This window comes from Branchiostoma lanceolatum, chromosome 16, assembly GCF_035083965.1.
Source record: "Branchiostoma lanceolatum isolate klBraLanc5 chromosome 16, klBraLanc5.hap2, whole genome shotgun sequence".
In the NCBI taxonomy this organism is placed as follows: Eukaryota; Metazoa; Chordata; class Leptocardii; order Amphioxiformes; family Branchiostomatidae; genus Branchiostoma; species Branchiostoma lanceolatum.
The window spans coordinates 3,025,947-3,040,258 of NC_089737.1; the positions used below are offsets into that span (position 1 = coordinate 3,025,947).

At 40.3% G+C, this 14,312-nt stretch overlaps 1 protein-coding gene across 1 annotated transcript; it reads right to left on the reverse strand.

The window, feature by feature from the left end:
• Nucleotides 1-862: 862 nt before the first annotated feature.
• LOC136421424 (leukocyte cell-derived chemotaxin 1-like) lies at nucleotides 863-4,919 on the reverse strand. The gene is made up of 7 exons (XM_066408721.1): nucleotides 4,832-4,919; nucleotides 4,269-4,372; nucleotides 2,749-2,871; nucleotides 2,401-2,532; nucleotides 2,150-2,260; nucleotides 1,774-1,963; nucleotides 863-1,505 (listed from the first exon to the last, which is right to left on the reverse strand). Exons 2-7 carry the CDS (start codon nucleotides 4,353-4,355, stop codon nucleotides 1,417-1,419), a joined length of 732 nt encoding a protein of 243 aa, XP_066264818.1. The 5' UTR covers nucleotides 4,356-4,372; nucleotides 4,832-4,919; the 3' UTR covers nucleotides 863-1,416.
• Nucleotides 4,920-14,312: the final 9,393 nt, after the last annotated feature.

A 14,312-nucleotide genomic window follows, 5' to 3' on the forward strand; every position in this document is an offset into this window, starting at 1 on the left:
GAAATCTTCAATCAAATCTTGTCTTTGGGCAGTTCTAACAGATTTCTGTCTATTCTTAACAACAAATTCATGAATGCCTCTCTGATGATACATTTTCAACACATAGACCAAGTAGCCTCAAAATCCACTAACACTCTTAACTTTCTGAGAAGGAACATAAATATCTCAAACCCAAATGTGAAGGCTCGGGCATACAAGACTTTAGTGAGGCCAATCTTGGAATATTGTCAAACAGTTTGGGATCCATACACCCAAAAGAACATCAGGAACTTAGAAGCTGTACAGAAAAGAGCGGCACGCTTCGTGCTCCACCGTTATCGGAGACAGTCTAGTGTTTCTAGTATGCTGACCACACTTGAATGGAACATGCTGGCAGAGCGAAGACGGCAGGCTAGACTCCACATGTTTTACAAGATTCAGAGAAATATTGTAGCATCAGAGATGCCCCTCACCACCAAAGGACACAAAGTACCAACCCGCACCGAGAACAGTCTGGCATACCACATACCAACTTCAAAATCAGACTACCACTTGAACTCATTCTATCCAAGGACAGCACGTGAATGGAACACTCTACCTGAGTATGCTGTCAAGGCCCAGACCCTAGAAGCCTTCAAGACTACCCTACATTAACTCTTTACTCACATTGACGGGTACTCGCCGTCCCCCAGCACCGGGTGACGGTCAGGGAGTGGCGCCCCTGCCCTCTGAGGAGCCAGGGGACAGAGAACATCGGACACAAAACACAAATACTAGTAGACTGCGAGCAACCAGTGCCCTAATTGACCTTGACCAAAATACTGTGCCGTAGCCCTCAGCATGATGAGGTTGTGCACATAATCAGAAGAAGAAGAAGAGTTATGGTAACAGTACTGAGAGATTTGTTGAAATCTTGACTACAACAATAGTGCAAAAAAGCATGCATTTTCTGCATATGTATATGGCAGCCATTTCCGATTTCTAATAGATTCGCATAGATTCAAAGGGTTGACAAGTTACAAGTGCAATAGAAATAGCCATGACTGCTACCACTCAGAAAGCAGTAAATTCCAAAACCTTCATATGACCACCATGTCTGTTTACAAAGTTCAACATATTTGACGAACTTTTTTTGAAAGGTGATAAAAGGTTGCTGTTTGATGTTTTATAACAGACTAGATGAATTTTCCTTTACGCACGGCTCTAACGCCGCTAACGCCGCTGCCTTTTGCCACCAAAAATAAGCAAGTTTTACAGATGAGTACAATTGCATATACAATATTTAAAATAGTTACAACAAGTTCTATATTGTTACATTAATCTGAAGAAATTTGCAGACAGCTGATTGATAGCGTTCATAAAAGGCAAGCAGGACATGATAAACTGCTCGGTAATATCGGATGAAACATGTTGCTTCCGTGGTTGACCACTTTATTATTAGAAGCAAAAGATGAAGCAGATCCTAATAAAGGTGAAGTTGCTGATGAAGAAACCACGCTTGACACGGTCAACAGATGAAGCACCACCTGGAGAGTACAAAAAGAATAAATATCATTCATATCACTAATGAGAATTTGAAAGAGCTTCATGGTAAATTCACAAGGGATTAACGAAATAGCATTGTATGAATATATTTATGAATCTTTAGGGTGGTCCTTTCAGTTAACTGAGTAAAAATTGTGGAAAATAACAATCTGTAATGTTCTAATGCTGCCTTTCCACCCAAATAAAATGAGTTACAAAATCAGACGTTATTAGCAGGCAATGACTTTGCGTTTATTTTAGCTGTCTTACCGAGTGGGACGATCATCTCCACACCTGATGCTTCATCCTGGTTGTCGCATGGGGTGAGTTTGGCCCAGCGGGGCTCCAGGTCTCCGCAGAAATCATCCAGCTTCTCACTCAGACCGGGCAGTTCAGGTCGGTCCGCATCCAGGGACATCTTCATGCGTCTGCCGCGCCTGGCTTGCTCCATAGACCCTTCCTGTCACAACAATGAATAGAAATTTTTGGTTTGGTTTGGTTTTGTAATACTTCTTGTCAAGTCGCTTTGTTGACATTGTGCTACAAAAACCATCTGAAGGTAGGACGCTACATTTTGGTAAATTCTATGTCAACAATCCATCGTATCGGTCCTGCTTCCATCCAGTTTTGAATAAAAATACATTACCTCTTCTTCCTCTAGTTCCTTTGCCATTCTCTTTGCCTGTCTGGCTTCCCTGTCTGACTCCTGCATGATGTAGCAGGTTTCTCGGCCGATGAACTTGAACGCCTTCAAGCCCTGCGTACATAGTTGGAGAGACGGTAATGTGCTGATTATGTAAAAATCATGCATGTATACATTTAAGTTTGACTAAAGGCAACGAAAGTGAGGAATGAATATATACATATATATCACAACATAACACTACACACTCTCACCTCATCGTGGTCGTACATGGCACAGCCCCCCGTCTCGGCGCTCTCGGTGCAGAAGGCGTCGGTGTTGGCCTCCTTGTCGGTTTCAACAGTTTCGTGCAACTCCCGGTCGTCGACCCGGAATTCCAACGAGCGCTGTGGAGGACAATTTGAGAAATATAAGTTCTAATCATAAGGAACTTTCAGTTTCAAGGCTTAATAATGGAGAGGGCTTCTTCAATTAAATTCACTTTCCCAGAATGTGTTTGCCAAAATCGAAAACAATGATGCCTAAATAAGATGAAACGTAAGTTGACAAGACTATGTAGAATATCTTTAAATCAAATCGAGCAAAGGCCACAAAGCACCTACCCTGACAACAGAGCCTCTGGTGAGGTACAGGCCCAGAAGGGTGCCACCGACCGCCAGCAGGATCACAATCACAGAGGCGAGCGGAATCTTCAGGCGATGCAGTCTGCTTGCCTGTGCTTCTTTCTGAAAAAGGACGTCCGTCACGTCAGTAAAGCAGATAATTGTTGGGGGGGGGGGGGATTACACTGTCTGACCAAGAGCTCTTCAAATAGTTATATCGAAGAAAGGATCACAAAAAAAGTCAACTTGCGGAACGTAGCAAAAGTTGTAACATCTATGCCTGGCCAAGCTAGTGAAACAGTAGTTAACAGCATTCAGGGAAATCATGCCCATGTACTTTAGGGCCCTGTCACACATGTGCGTATATTCAAGTAAGCATGAGTTCCGCAGTAACATTTGGTTTAAGTACATTTTGCGGGGAGGAAGTTGTTTTATACTTCGACCCACCATTAAGCAGTCTAGTTATCAAACCAAAGACATTACTTCTTCGGCTGCAAACTTAACTTATGATAGCTTAAACCAAAAACATGTTAATACGCAGCTCATGCGGGCTTGTATACACGCACAAGTGTGACAGGGGCTTTACAACAATTAAGGGTTAATGACCCGCCCCGAGGTGTATATGGTGTCATAACGCCTGGCCATGTGCTATAACCACCGAATAAAACCACCGAGTGAGCGAAGCGAACGAGGTGGTTTTATGAGGTGGTTATAGCACATGACCAGGCGTTATGACACCATATACACCGAGGAAGAGGCGGGTCATTAACGTTATTATCATATAGCTTATCCAAACTGACGCATATAAGAGTAGACAATTTCTGTTTGACGCATAGATCCCTTATACTATTAAGAATGCATTTCAGAATTCACATTTGTCCCTTTTTAACAGAAGATGATGAAGAATATGTACAACTGTTGCCTGATTTATTTATTTCAACCACACAGGATAGGAGAGTCGGTTTCAAGTCAGTCAGAAAATGTTATCATTGAAGAATCTCCCTGCAACATGACCTCAGGTAACCTGAAAAGAACACAGGTTCTCTGGCCAGCAGGAAATGGAACGCGCGGAACCTTAGATAGAACGTGGTTTCTTTGGCCAACAGCAAATGGAACACGCGGAACATTTTTGGGAATTTTGAATTTGTTTTCCCTTTTTCATGTATTCTAAGGAAATTTTTAGGAATTCTAAGACATTAAAGATTTTTTTAAACAAGGTTAAGAAAAATATTCATCAAATAGATACCCCCTCTACAAAATGCAACGGATATAAAGATTTTTTAAACAAGGTTAAGAAAAAGATTCATCAAAAAGATACCCCCTCTACAAAATGGAACGGTTGTGTTCTGACATGACGTCAATAAGTGGTGTGTTATGGCGTGATAACAGACCACTTATTGTGGGCAATGGTGGCTTCTGATTGGTCGACGCCATCTACCTATGTGATAATGCCCCTTCACACAGCTGTTGTATCACTATTAGATTTCTTCGCTTTAGAAAGTGTGTACTTTGCAACAAACCTTGATTATGGCAATCTCATCCGGAGAGACGCCGCCAATTCCTATTTCAAAGGAGGGCAGAACTTTCTTCTCGTCACTGGACGTCATCTTGCGTGGACCTTAACCTGTAAGTCAAATATCGTTATGAATAAAAAAACTTCAGGCACCCGATTTATTTCGCGAAGGACGTATTAGATAAGGAGATAAGTTTGTTCGTCCTTCAAAGTGCTACCGTAGTGTGTCTCGTGTTCAACTGTCATAGGCGTCGCCAATATTTAGTTTTACACGGCCCCCCGAAAGTATTAAAGGCACGTGTAATTGTGTGAAAAATATAGGCCTTTGCCTGTCACTACCCGATGACAAACAAACAAAACCTAATGCCAATATTCTATCTTGCTCATGAGTTGTTACACATATATTGTTATAATTAATGTTTGTACGTGCTCATTTAATAAAGTCTATGCCCATGTGTTTTTTAGAAGAAAATTAGAAATAATACCGTCAAAATTGTAATCCAAGTGACTAGACCAATAAAGGTGGAATAACATAGAAAAGTTCAAATGCTAGACAAGAATGCTGCTTACCTCAAAGCTTTCACCAGTATAATGTTGAGGAGGAACGTCTTGCAAACTGGTCAGCTGAAAAAAAGTCGACTGTAAAGCATGGGCTTTTATGCAAGTATTTATACTGTCTGAACACAAAGAAGAATCTGTAAAAGGTAGTCAACAAGCTATCAGGTTACATGTTTTCGTCAATGTTCCGCGCAGGTGCCAGGTGGAGTGAAATTCTCTGAAAACAAACAAAGCAACCGATCACAATAACAGAGTGACGTGCCCGTAACTGGTATAAGTAACCCCGGAAAAGTTTGAGTCTCTATGTTTATCTTGTAAAAATATTCTACAGGTCCTAAGCTGAAAATGTCGGATCCAGCTCTCTGATGTGTCCAAGACTTGACATATCACATCGTGATGATGGAAATCGCGGAATAACAGGAACAATTTAACGGACAGACACAGCAGACAGTCATGTTCGGATGAACATGAAGGTGCTTCTGTCTTATTGCCATCCGTTTAACAGCTCCATTTTGTTGTGCGTTAACAGAAGACTTTATTGCAGACCTCCTACATCACAAACAAATATCTGTGCAAGGAAGATTAATTTGTCTTTTCTTTTCTTTTCTAAAAAAATCGCCTTAAATACGGATGGTCTTTTTGTGTGATTTGTTCATGAAACCTGTCGGTCACCTGAGGACAGGTGGGTGACTTTTTCGCCGTTCCTTTCTCGTGCGTCATCGCTCAGGGGTATCCTCTACCAGGCTCCGCGGATCGCGGGGAAAATAGTAGAAATAGGCCAAATAGGGTAAATTGTATGAGTCGGCTACGGAGAGAGGGTCCAATATGCAAAGCTGCGAATGAAACCCTCGATGGCCAAAGTCACCCGGCAAATATTCTCCCTATAGCCTGGTATTCTGGTAGAGACTAGCTCAGGGGGCTGTCATCGTTATTTCAATCTAAAACAAGAGTTGGGAGACCTCATATATACATGAGCTATTCTGTTTATTCAAATGACTTACACACTTAGTACACATAATATATGCTTGATCATGAACACCTTAAACTAACTTACACATGTTGCAATATTGACAGTCCTATCCTTTTGCCACTAAGATGAATTATGGCGCTTTTGCATTGATTATGCAAATTAGGAATTTATTTGTTGCTGCTCTAATTGCCATAAACTACATTTGTATGTTACATGTATTTGAGTCTTATGGCGGAAAACACTGCAAATATAGATTTTCCACATTAGTTATGCAAATTCAGGAAATAATAAGCATAGTTTGCACTTCATTATGAACATCTTTCTCTAAGCTACCTGCATACTAAATATTGTTGAAATCCAGCATTCCTTCGTTCAGTTATTCTCCTTAGAAAAATTTTCACAATAACGCCCCTGCAGTTCCAGAGCAAGCTATCTGACACCAAAAAATCAAGACCATACCACGTCCAGATCAAAAGATACAAAAACGGAAGTTCTACTGCAGTACCAAGGTCATAAACCAGGGGACCCAAAATTGACCTCGAATTTTGGCTTCCAAACACCTGCCCACATACCAAATATCATTGTTATGTATTAGTTCAAGGATGGGCGGGCGAGTTTGTGGGGATATATCAGAGCCCCGCCTCCCGAGGAGGTTGTTGGCGTCCCGAGGGCGTAGCCCGAGGATGCCAACAAGCTCCGTGGGAGGCGGGCTCTGATATATCCTCACAAACAAGCCCGTCCATCCTTGAACTGATTTAGAGCACAGCCATCTGTCCGAAGCAAAGCTAAGCATACATATTGGGAAATAGTTTGACATATACACTGAAACAAACACAATATGCCAATATGAATGTTTGGGTTTGTGAGTCTCTTTTTCTTAAAATAATCCCCAGTCCACATGTGGTTTTACTTCTGTGGTTCAGTTGAGGTGACAGGCGAGTACCAAGGAGTGACCATTATTTCCTCTCCCTTGAGGCAGAGGTGCTGTAACCAACCTGGGATCTGGTCTCAGCCAATGGAGAGCCAGACTTTCTGTTCAAGCACCTCTGCCTCAAGGGAGAGAGGTGCTCTAACTAACTTTGGCTGTGTATGTGGATTTCAAACAGCAAAATACCCGCTCCTGATTGGCTAAGGGCAGATGGCTGTGCTCTAAATATCAATAGTTAATTGAGTTATGCTGACTACAGTAGTCTGGAAACACAAACACACAGACACACGGACACACCCAAAACTATATCTCCGTTTTTCATGGAGATAACAACATTTTACAAAAAAAAAACAAGCTTAAAGCCGTTATACTGGAAAAGTATACATTGGCACAGCTCCAACTCTCTGCATCTGCGCACTGAGGTGCAAACAAAGAACACAGACGTCCTTGGCACTATTGTTAACTGAATATATGATATTTGATATCCGCGCCAAGAACATTGCGGCAACTTCTTACTGTACAGTTACGTACATCAATGAAATATTTGTCCTTTTAGGGGAAGGAAAATTAATTGTTCTCTTTGATGTTTCTTTACGAATATGATAGCCTTTTACGTATAGTCCATTGTTTGAAAAGCGAATCTGGACTAAAAAATTTCCTCAGGAAAGATGTATCAGTGGCTTCTACAATTGTTGACCCAGGTCGTATATTAGAACATGATTTTTTTTACAATTTATGGCAATTGAAGGGAAACAGATGCGCACATCTTGTCGTCTGAAGCCACCTGCATTGGCGCGTGCCAAGTTAATCTTGTTGTCAGCTTAATATCACAAGTCTTACACAGCTGTTGACAACTTCGTCATCCGTGCGTAACACTTCCTGAAAGTTCTCAGTTCCACATGTTTACACCGTCCGTGAAAATAACACCTGTTCAACAAAGGCGTCTGGGGTAAGAAGTCGTGGAGGGGTCAGGGTCAGGGCTTTTGTGTTCAGGGTTACCAGATATCTGTAATACGGAATCACAAGAAAGATGCTGTCAACATTTCCTTGCATTACATTGACATTAAAAAAAGAACATGAAACTGATAATTTTTGACAATAACCGGCAAAGATTGACAGAATCATGGTTCAAATTCTACAAGCGACAAGTAGTATTAAAAAGTTAGGAAGAGAGCGTAACGATAGCTAAGGGTACAGCCGAGACGATAAGGCATGGATACACATTATATACTTCCACTAAGTTACCAAACGTCATATCGACAGCAGCGGCGGCAGCAAACCTTTAATGGAGAGACAGGAGAGAACCTACAAAAAGTAAGACTGATAATGCCTAACGTTACCAGTCAATGTCGGCATACTGGACCTACTAGACAGAAATGACAGTTGAAACATGACCATCCTCAGCAAACAAGTTACAGTGTGTTTTTTTAACCATGGCAGGTGTGGTAACTTCTCCTGTAATGCAGGACGTTATTGTATGATAAGCTCATTAAACGTGGTCGAGCGGCACCCCAGGTTTACATTCTTAAACGATAGGCTCTTACTTGAAGACTAGTTTCAACCTTAAGTAAATAGTGAAATGGGGGTATAAATGAATGCTTGCAAAATGTGTTGTTTTAATACCCTGTGGTTGCTATAGCCAGAAATAGGTAACTTTTCGTCATTTTAGAAAATATGTGATTTTTCCTAACTTTGAAATACAAAATCTACCTAGTACCTTGTACAATTGTTGCGCAATCTGCTAGTACAAATGCCAAAGTAAGATTTTTTTCTGTCTCCTTTTTTATCAGATGTGTACTTTAGTGTTGTATATCAAATAAACATTTTCGAGGCCTGGGTTATTGTTTCATTGATGTGTGGCAGTCCCTGAAAGTAGGTCATGCTATGCACTTGTCCCAATATTAGGATTTAAGCTGTCTTTCAGCTGATAAAAATTCTAAAATGAGATTTTTCCGGCTCAATTTTTTTATCAGATGTGGACCTTAGTGTTGTCTATCAAATGAATATTGTCCAAACCAATCCCTGACTTTACCCAGAGCCAGAGGTTGTGACTGGAGATTGAATGCCATCAAAACTGTAGTTCCACTAGTAACTACGATCGCAAGTTACTAATAATTTTGATTCCAGAAACCTAAGTTACTTACACTTGCTGACCATACATTTGTAAGACATTTACAGTCTATTTTCAAAACGGTTTGTAAAAAAAAATATCACACTACATTGTTAAATAGAGTAGAATTGCTGTATTTTTCGATAGTTGCTTTGTCGGTGAAAAATAAATTAATCAATACAAAAAGCATACACAAAAGGCTTCGTTCACAACTAAGTTTTCAAAACAATAGTCGACTATAGCTAGTCACTTCTTCAAGGTTCAAAATGGTAACATAACATGTTCATGCGCTAACGATTCACAAGAACCCAAACTTTTGGACCATTCAGTCATGCAAAATTCAGTTTGCTGTTTTCCTTAATCCTATTTTCATCAGCTCAAACACAGCCAAAACTTCTACTCCATAGACAAGTGTAAAGAATGCTTTCATGGACTGCTGCTGCCAGGGTCTGATAAAAAATTGAGTCAAACTCAAAGATAGCTAGAGAGATGTTTCAGGTATACGCAAAATAAGAATGTCAGTAAACATCGCACAACAATATAAAAAGACCTCAGCCTTAACACCGGATCAACTACCTATATAGCAACTTTTTATTTATTGATGCGGAGTATGCACACCTTTGGAATAAAACATGCAGCATCCTTCTTTCGATCGTGGCCGACAAGATAGCAAGGTGGTCAGTCAGTGGTTTTGAATCCTTGGCAGGCCTAAACGTTGTGCCCTTACACTTAACATGTGTGTCGTCCAGTGGACCCTAGCAGAATTTGCTTGGTATATCACATTGTATGGATTTTTTTTTTTTGTGACAGCAAATGGGAGCACGGCCTGATTGGCCAATTGAGTTAATCAGGTTATCTTGCATTTCTGGGTCAGCTGCCCTAATGTTTATACCAAATGTGGCATTGAGACTGCCTAAGACATGTTCGTACCTGGCTTTGTTCATACATTTGGCATATTACTAGTAGAGTCTATTCCAAGTCACCGCGAGGGTTGTTATTGTCATAATTTAGAACTATTTCAAGTTATTGTTATTAGTTGTGTAAGAGATTTGATACTTTTGAAATATTTTGAATGTGATTTCAACTTTCTAAATATTTCTTAAGTTTTCTAAAACTTCAGAAATATTCATGACGTAGAATATGATATTTACAATGGTTTCTAAATAATGGTAACAGCGTTCTGCCATTATTTACAATTTTTTACAATTTCTTACCATTTTCTCCCATTATTTGTAACATCTCTAAAAATAGGTCAGAGGGCTGGGAAGAAAGCAATTCACGCATCCTTGTGAAGTTTAGGGAAGAATGCTTTCCACAAAGGACCGAGCGGTGTCCTGCAGTGAAGTCTAAAGATGTACAAAGGCAGACAGAAGGGCCAGATTAGCACCTACTTTTATGGGGGCAATCGCCATTCTACCATTGTTAACGATTTTCTCCCATTTCTTGTTAATATTTCTAAAAATTATATAATCACATAGATGTTTAGAAATTATTACAAATAAAGAGGTTTTTGTGCAGTTACTTTCAAAATATTTCTAAATTATCTAATTAAATTCAAATAAATTCATATTTTTGTATTTGATCTTTTAGAAAAAATTAGAACTATTGTCAGTCAGATATTCTTTTATTAGAAAATTTTCAAAATGATTACAAATATAATAATAAAACCCTCGCTGTGACTCGGAATGGACTCTAGTACTTCAGAATCATTTTTTTTTATTTTTTGCCATTTTCAAAACAAAGATGAACATCTCCATTTTTTGCATGGGAAGGCGTATTGCTAAACATGCTGCATTTGCTCAAGGGCGAATGACGGCCTTTTTAGTTATTACTATTATAGCAACAAGTTATTGTTTTTCGATATAAATGCAGTGTTTTAGCATACATTTTGATAATCGGTACTAATCATTCGCACTAGAACTTGGGAAATATCCCCAATAAATTAATATTGCAATATCTTCACGGCAATCACAAAAATAGCCATCTTTGTGAAGAAAATTGACATAGGGGGAACTTTTCACCCTATGTCAATGTGAGCTAGATATTCCACAATTTATCCAACTTATCCAAATTTTAGAACTTTTTAACTACTTTTCTGCAAACGCAATGCTGTCATTTTAAAGTCAAGGCTAATCTTGGCGAACTCTACTGACTTTAATCTCAAACTGATGATCTAAACAAAATACGGAATGCGAAGTTTCTGTTGTGCCAACATATGTGTTAAATCTACTACATGGCAACCTTCCTTGTTGATAAGCTTCTGCCTAGAAACCTTCCTTGATGTTGTTTTCACTACAGAAAAAGTGTGATCTGTACCTTCATCTGGCAAAACTTTTGTTAAAAGGTAACACCTGTCTCATAGACTACCACCTGTTACTTGGCCGTAGTTCCCCCAGACTTGGCCCCGTGTAATAAATAATTCATGGCATTGACTTGTAGGTAACTTCTCATTCCTATGTTGACGGTTCTTTCTAAGGATATCCGGTAAGATATTTCTATTGTTTTGACATTTTACTATTGTGCTACCTATTCCATTTGTGAATAGTGGTCTTATCTACATTTACCATCAAAATGCTGTTTTTCTGTCCATGAATTGATTCCAGACTTTGGTACTAAAGTAAGTAGAAGTAAAGGCAAAATGATGAATAAAGATGTAACCGTACTTGAAATATGATTTACTTTTGCATAAAAGGTGCGGTCGAATTTCTAATACTTGTTCTGAATACAATTAAGCTTTAAAGCCAAAAATATTGCTTCTATTTTGTGTGCACGGTGTACCTAATCATGCAGATGCATAACATAATATCATGCAAGCACATGTTTAGCAACCTGCGTCTGCGCACTAGGGTAGCAAAATACACATGCTTATTTTCACACGTACACCCTTGCGGTCAATAACCAGTGTTAGTTCAAGCACATCATTTCCTCAAAGTTCCCAGTTCGCCTTTCACCCAGCCTCAATGGCACTTTAACGGCATATTGAAGGGCTCCACCTGTTTTGCTTGAGTTCAGCATTTCATAGAATCATAATGCCTGACAAAATTTTCAATGGGCTCAACGTGGATTTAGGCGGGATCTCTGTTCCACGTTATCTTCAAACCAACCCCACGTACTGACTATACCGACCAAAAGACCTATTGTTGTAACGTTAGATGCTTTTTGTGATGACAATGTATGCTCGGTTGTTAGAAGGATCTGTTTTAACAAGTTAATCAGATATGACAGACCCCACCCCCTTATCCACAACGCTTTGCGACCCTTCCAGTACAACAGGCATAATGAAAGCACAGTTTTTGGAATCGCAGAAAAAGAAACAGACGGACAACACATACAGACACGAAGACGGACAAGGCAACTTCCTTGAGTTGAAGCAATAAACTACCTGTCAACCATTCTGCCGAGCAGTTGTCACTTCACCTGAATGTCACCTGAACGTTTCACAACAAAACACAGACACGTGAGGTCGTCTTGGATCACCTGTGCAGTGAGGGAGATGATCTTACACTGTGCTGCTCAAGGTCCACCTTGCGAACTGAGATCCCGCCTAAATCCACGTTGTGCCCTCTTGGAATTTATGTCAAAACTTTATGATTCTATGCAACTTTAAACTCAAACAAAAGAGTCCGAGTCCTTTGATGTGCCATTGAGGCTGGAAAGACGAACTGGGAACTTTGAGGAAATGATGTGCTTGAACTAACACATGTTATTGACCGCAAAGGTGTACGTGTGAAAATGAGCTATACAAAGGTGTGCATTTTGCTACCCTAGTGCGCAGAAGCTGGCTGCTAAGCAGATGCTGGCATGATATCATGCTTCAAGTTCTAGAAAAATCGCTTCCTCATTTTCTTTGCCTCGGTGACGTCAAGCTTCCTTCGGCAATGGCGCACGAGGAAAGTACTGTAAGAAAAACACCGACGGTTTCTCTTAGCCCGAACTCGAGCATTTTAATTTTTCGTTCTTCAACGTTCTCAGTAGTCCACCTGTATGTCAAGAGTGTCATAACGAACCACAGACACGATCGAAAAGCCTCAGCTTCTCGGATCACCTGCTGCAGTGGTCTGAAGGCTCAACATTATTATACTTTGGAAAAGAAAGAACCTAAGAAAGAACTCAAGAACCCTAACCACAAGGCGTGACCTTATCACCCCTTTACCACGCCGTCATTGATGTGAAGTAATGAGCTGCCTGTCAGCGATTCAGACGAGCAATTTTCACTTTCACCTGAATGTCAAGAGTGTTTCACAACAAACACACGTGGGGTCGTCTCGGATCACCTGCTGCAGTGAGGTAGATGCGTTAATGAAGGTCCACCTTGCGGACATCAACAGAACCGCAGACACACGAGGAGGAATTCAATGCAAAGAGCGAGCTGTTACTCCGGGAAGGAGGATGACCTCCTGACGCGGGGGCATTAGAAATACTTTTGTTTCGTGTTCGCAGCTAGAACTCACGATCCCGTTGTCGACTTGGTGTGTAACTTGGTTGTAGATTGATTGTGAGCTTCCGAATTTCCCAATAGAGGCTAACTATGCAGTATATGACAAAAAATTAATTACGACAGTTGTTCACACTCACGCATGTTAGTAATCCCTGGTGCTGAACACTATTTAGAACACTTATATTGAACACTAAAAATGACCATAAACAATTACACCTGTCCTTGGTTCTTAATAACTCAACTATTACGCATAAAAATGCACCTGTTCCATGTGCTGAACAACACACCTGTCAAAAAGATGTTGCTGGTGCTAAACACCAGCCACACTGAACCTCGTGATGTCGAACATGAAACGTTAACATCCGCCCAATGTGCCAAATACAATTGACTCACTACGCAATTCTACCAACAATGTAACAAATTATACTCAACTCAGGGGGAAAGCAGTTGTGTTCCCCCTGCTTATGAACATTTGGAGAAGAAATGAGCGATAAATGAATTATTGATTTTCGACAGTAGTCGTTCTTCATGTTGGTATGGAAACGAATACAAATACTTAAACAAAGAAGACTTTTGTTTAATTCGTGCCTTTATTCTGAGGGATTTCGTGAGTATGATCATTTTTACAAATCTCAAAGCTATCTTCAGTACACTATGCCGAGTATGAAACACCTATCTGTTAGTGTTCCTGGTTTGTCTTGCACTTAAATGCCCATTGCAAAATTCTGGACACACAGCACCCGAACAGACCAACAAGTAAACACAGGAGCAGACGGCAGCAAGTCAATTTTGTGGCGTGATGAATAGAGTGTTCGGCTCAGATCGAAGGGGTCCCGTTTCGATTCTTTAACATGCCCCAATGTTGTGCCCGTGGGAAAGGCATTTTACACGACTTTCCTCACTTCTATTCGATAATGATGAGTCCCTGGCTTCGATTGAATGGTTAAGTCTATCAGAACATGAACTGGGGTAACCTCGGTCGTGTCAGGCACCGTATCCTGAGAAAAACAACTCTGTTACACAACAGAGGTAACCTGGTAACATGGT

Coding starts and splice junctions, on each gene's coding strand:
- LOC136421424 (XM_066408721.1), bottom strand. CDS start 4,355: ATGACGTCCAGTGACGAGAAGAAAGTTCTGCCCTCCTTTGAAATAGGA. Junction 2,872..4,268: donor ATGAGATTGCCATAATCAAG/GTTTGTTGCAAA, acceptor GTCCTTTTTCAG/AAAGAAGCACAGGCAAGCAG. Junction 2,261..2,400: donor CCATGTACGACCACGATGAG/GTGAGAGTGTGT, acceptor CTATGTACGCAG/GGCTTGAAGGCGTTCAAGTT.